Genomic DNA, 4,942 nt, shown 5'->3' on the forward strand with positions numbered 1-4,942 from the left:
CCAAAGCCATGCAAACCTGTGAATTTGCCAATAGGTTCTAAACCTAGTTGAGAACTTTGGCGTGGTGGAAGTAAGGATCCTATAAGTTATTAAGAATTATTTTTTCATAATGCGACTATATTAGTAATATGGATATTTACATTAGCTAAGTTGGTGATGCTTCTTAACAACATAGCTAAACGTTCTTCAAGGCCTTATAAATAGCCCTAAACACAAATTTCTTTCTTCCCAACCCTTAAAAGCAACCAAAACCTCCTCTTTACAGTCGTCTATACTCATTGGTGTGAACCTAGAGTTTCTCCCAAACATAATAGAGTTCCTAAGCTTCCACAAGGCTCTAATTATTACAGCCATGCTAACATTGCATATCTTCATCAAGCCCGTGTTAAGCTGAGGGTTTGAGCCAAAGAGCACACTTTGGAGTTTGAACCTGGCATGGAAGTCAGCAGCCTCAATTGAGTTCTCCATCTTCTTCCAAGTTCTTCTGGCTTCTCGACACTCCTAAACCATGTGGCATATCATCTCCTCTTCTTGTTGACACACAATACAAAGAGGAAATATCTTAAGGCTCTTGTGTAATCTTTCTCTAGTTGAATGCTTATTAGCAAGCACATTCCACAATACCATGTTCAGCCTATTAGATGGCCCGTGTCTTCAAACTCTCATTAATTTTCTTTTCCATGTTCTCAGTCTTGTTCTAGGGAATTTCTTTCTCTAGTAATCCATAACTTTAATCAGGATCCTACCTTGGTATCGTTTGTAATCATTGCTCTCCTACAGAAGGCCAAGACCTTGCTAGTTTTTGTTTGCAAGCTTCACATGCAATGGGACCTGCATTTCAATATACTAGGTTGGCCATGCATCCTTCCTTTTTGACATCACTTCCCTTAGCCACTCGACCTCTTGGTCAAATCGAGCTACCATCTCTCGGCAACTTCTTCTATGCTTAGCAAGCAACCTCAATTGACCCTTATGCCAAAGATCATTCCACCTTTGAATTCCTTTCACATGTATCTTCTTGGATAGTATTGGTTTAGACTGCACTGGGGCAAAGGGGTCCTCATAGGCCTTGTCACATGGCCAGATTGATTGTGTTAGGGAAGAGTCACATTTTCCTTCCTTAACAGGCGCCCATTCAACATCGCATGCTCATAACTTCCCTACTTCAACTAGCCTACCAACAACTTCATAGGCTTTAATTTTGATTCTAATGGTCTTGCTTACAATCACATCCTCCCATTTTTGGTCATGCCAAATCCTCCCCCCCGATTCGGGATGTTGACAATTATGCTTCAGCAAATTCGGGCCCATGGTTGATCCGAGTCGAGTCTCCCTACCAACTTAAGTAGCATCCTATCCACTTTATCCTTGACGGGTTCCAATCCCAGCCCTCCTTCCATCTTATCTGCAAGTAATCAATACATCCCAAGCAATGGAGTGCCAGCCTTGCCTCTCCCTCTTTGCCCACAAGAAGTTTCTCGTTGTTTCCTCCAACTCATTCCAAGCTATCTTACTAAAGGCAAATATGCTTGCCACAAAGAGGACCGCAGCAAAGAGGATAGATTTTAGCACGATTAGCCATGCCCCCCATGGTGATATTATCACCCTTCCATCGCTGCATCTCGAGGACCACCTTGGCCTTCATAGACTAAGGATTGTTTCACACTATTGTGGAAGTTTAGAGTAGAATTTTCAGCGAATCACATATTGACACGTAAGGGTTTGCTGCTGGGCCGACCTTTGTTACTGGAGCGTCGGGGTCTGCACGCTAAGAGACTACTTGAAGTTTCTGGAATTGAAGAGAAGGGTTCCGCACAATTTCCCGGCACGTTCCTTGTGAACCCAGCAAGTCCTTGATCCCATCGCCTTTCCTCTACTTCTTCGTCTTCTTCTTCTTCTTCTTCTTCTTTCGTCTTTACCACGAAGGCAAAACCTGTGTGCGTTGGATCTCTTCTCCAGACCAATAATATAGAGGCCGACCTAACCCCACAGAAACTCCCTGCATCGTCTTTACTTACTTGGCATCCGTCTTCTGCCTCCTCGTGTGATCCCTTTATCTCGCGTTCCGGACACTCTTCTTTGTGCGATCTTCGTCTCATCCATGGCGTCTGTCTTCGAAGCCTTCACTCCTAGTGATCGATCTTTCTCGTCCATGTTGAATTTCAACCGCCTGTCGACGAAGGTTCAAAGGCATCTCTTGAAGGTATAGATTTCGGCCTTTTGAATACACGGATTTTGTAATATGTTCAGGCTGAGAGAGAGAGAGAGAGAGAGAGAGAGAGAGAGAGAGAGAGAGAGAGAGAGAGAGAGAGAGAGAGAGAGATTTTATCGTATATTCAGGCTTGAATGTTACGAAGTTCTGTTTTCCTACGTTAGAAATATAAGTCTTGTTGCTGTATGCTTGCGAGAGAGAGAGATTTTGTTATGTATTGAGGCTTGAATGCTACGAAATTCTGTTTTCCTACGTCAGAAATTTAGAGGTTTTTGTTGCTGTATGCTGCTTGCCAGTGGTAGGCTCGGATATTATCATGCTTATACATGTGGATTAATATCTGCAATCATAACTGCCTGGAAGTTTTTATGTTAAAAATGTTCAGGGATTGGCTGCTGCATCTGTGCTATGGAGATTTGACTGTAATGGAATTTATATCGGTACATGACACCGTCTTTTCTTAATACTCTGCCAGGTTTATGAAACGCTTGCTGCAGCTTTACTGGTTTCCGGTGTGGGTGTTTACCTTCATCTGCTTTGGGGCATTGGAGGTCTTCTGACAACCCTAGCTTTCTGTGGTTCTGCCATCTGGTTAATGGCAACACCATCATCTGCCTCACACACGGTAACTCTAAATCCTCAATTAACTAGAGCAATTTTGATGCCATTGGGTCATCGTTATCTTGTTCTGGATTTCGACCCTGGACATTGTTGGATTCCGTTTTTCAAATTGGTATGTTATTCCAGGGCAAAAGGTTAAAATTGTTGGCAGCTGCAGCATTTTTCCAAGGTGCCTCAATTGGTCCCCTTATTGAACTTGTCCTTGATATTGATCCTAGGTATGATAAAGTTTTTTCCAAGATAGAAATTTCTGAAAGATGCTTCTTATGTAGAGGTCCTGATGAGATTCTGTTCTAATTGTATTGATGATTGTTTCAGGATATTGGTCACAGCATTCATAGGCACCGCATGTGTGTTTGCTTGCTTTTCTGGTGCTGCAGTTGTTGCTAAGCGGAGGGAGTTTCTCTTTCTGGGTGCTATCTTAAGCTCTGCTGTTAGTGTTTTTTTCTGGCTGCAAATTGCATCTTCAATTTTCGGTGGCTCAACAATGTACTATGCTATTGAGGTGAGTTGCAGAGTTTTTTATTTTACAGCCAGTTTACGATTTAGTCTATGCTACTTTCCTATGTCCCATATCGTAACCTCTGTTAATTTCTGTGTCCTTCTGTGTCAGATGTATGGTGGCATATTGCTGTTCATTGGGTATGTCCTGTTTGACACACAAATGATCATTGAGCGGGCTAATCGTGGAGACTATGATTATGTCAAGCACTCCTTGGATCTGTTTGTTGATTTTGCTGCCATTTTTGTGCGGCTGATGATTATTCTGGTGAGGCTCGCATGATTACATTGTGTGATTGTCCTTCTACCCCCTTTTATGACTTACCTTTGTTCATGTACTCTATTGATTCCATATTGTGCAGGCTAAAAATTCAAGTGAAAAGGCAGAGAGAAATCGTAGGGAAAGGAAAGATAAGAGATCCTACTGAGCTGCCACACATCTGCTAATTGTACATTCAGTGCAGTATTCTCTGTGGCCTCACCTGGAAAATATGTGTATGTCCTTTGATGTGAGCTTTTCAGAAGGGTTTCACCTCTATCTGGTGTGAGATTAAGATGTGCAGACTTGGAAGGGAAACATGTTTTCTATGTTTAGGGCTTCTACCCCTGTATTACCATTAAGAGAAGCAAGTTGTTGGTTTCTTTCTTATGTGTAAGAAGGGGCAGTTCACAGAGATTGTATTGTTAGGTATTGCCCTTTTACTTGGATTCAATAACATGTTTATTTGCTCAATGATTTCAAATAAATTTCCTGAGTAAGGAGGTTGTATTTTTCCAATGGGGCAAGGCCGCTTCTGATGAGATTTGGGAAAAGGAATGGCAGCACCACTGAATGTGAAATGGGAAGTTGCAGGACATCACGTGAGTAGGTGGGTAAGAACAGTTGATTCTCCATGTTTTTCTCTGTGTGACTGATGTTGAGGTGCAAAGGAGTCTTTTCATCCGGTGAGGCTTCTCTATTTGTTTTTCATAGTAGTCCTAGTTGCAGTGAAAGGAAGCAGCTTTCAGAAACCAACACATTGGCTGGCTAATGGCCATGACTTAAAGCATGCTCTTAAAAGTGTCAGTTGTGAAGTTCGCACTGAGCACACAGGTTTCTGAGTGTGGCGAGCATAAAGTATAGGATTTAAGTTGTGTACCGTGTGGATACAACAAAATGCTGTTTTGAGTGAGTGGTTTCCTTGGGAATAAACCAATTTTGAGGGGCTTTCCTCTTGTCTGTGTCCACATCCTTCCCTCTTTCTTGGCTTGTCAAGAAACAAAGGATTGGATGTTGGGCTTATTTCTTAGGTCACAAGTGAAGCGAATGGGTGTGGTTGATATCCCTATTAATGAGGCGATCTGGTATGCTCGTGATTGTTAGGATATAGGTTTTCAGGTATTGGAGGTCAATATTGATGATTTCAGGTCTTGAATCAAAGAGAGCTCATCTAGTTATAATTTTATTGCTGTGAGGTTAACCTATATAGTGGAGGAATTGAGGTTAAACTATGTTTGCCAATTTGATGCCTCTTCCTTTTTATCAACATGTGAATGAAGGTATTTAGGTCAAGTCAAGTTGTCAAGTTGATGCCTTTACTTCTTTTTGAGTATGTGCATGCGTGTATA

At 41.9% G+C, this 4,942-nt stretch overlaps 1 protein-coding gene across 1 annotated transcript; it reads left to right on the top strand.

The window, feature by feature from the left end:
- Window positions 1-1,797: 1,797 nt before the first annotated feature.
- On the top strand, window positions 1,798-4,112 carry LOC148016095 (bax inhibitor 1-like). The gene is made up of 6 exons (XM_087664259.1): window positions 1,798-2,203; window positions 2,688-2,837; window positions 2,960-3,051; window positions 3,152-3,338; window positions 3,447-3,602; window positions 3,697-4,112. Exons 1-6 carry the CDS (start codon window positions 2,102-2,104, stop codon window positions 3,760-3,762), a joined length of 753 nt encoding a protein of 250 aa, XP_087520385.1. The 5' UTR covers window positions 1,798-2,101; the 3' UTR covers window positions 3,763-4,112.
- The last annotated feature ends 830 nt before the right edge of the window (window positions 4,113-4,942 follow it).

Source organism: Lygodium microphyllum, chromosome 23 (assembly GCF_053477565.2).
Source record: "Lygodium microphyllum isolate KBCC chromosome 23, Lygodium_microphyllum_v1.1.10, whole genome shotgun sequence".
NCBI lineage: Eukaryota > Viridiplantae > Streptophyta > Polypodiopsida > Schizaeales > Lygodiaceae > Lygodium > Lygodium microphyllum.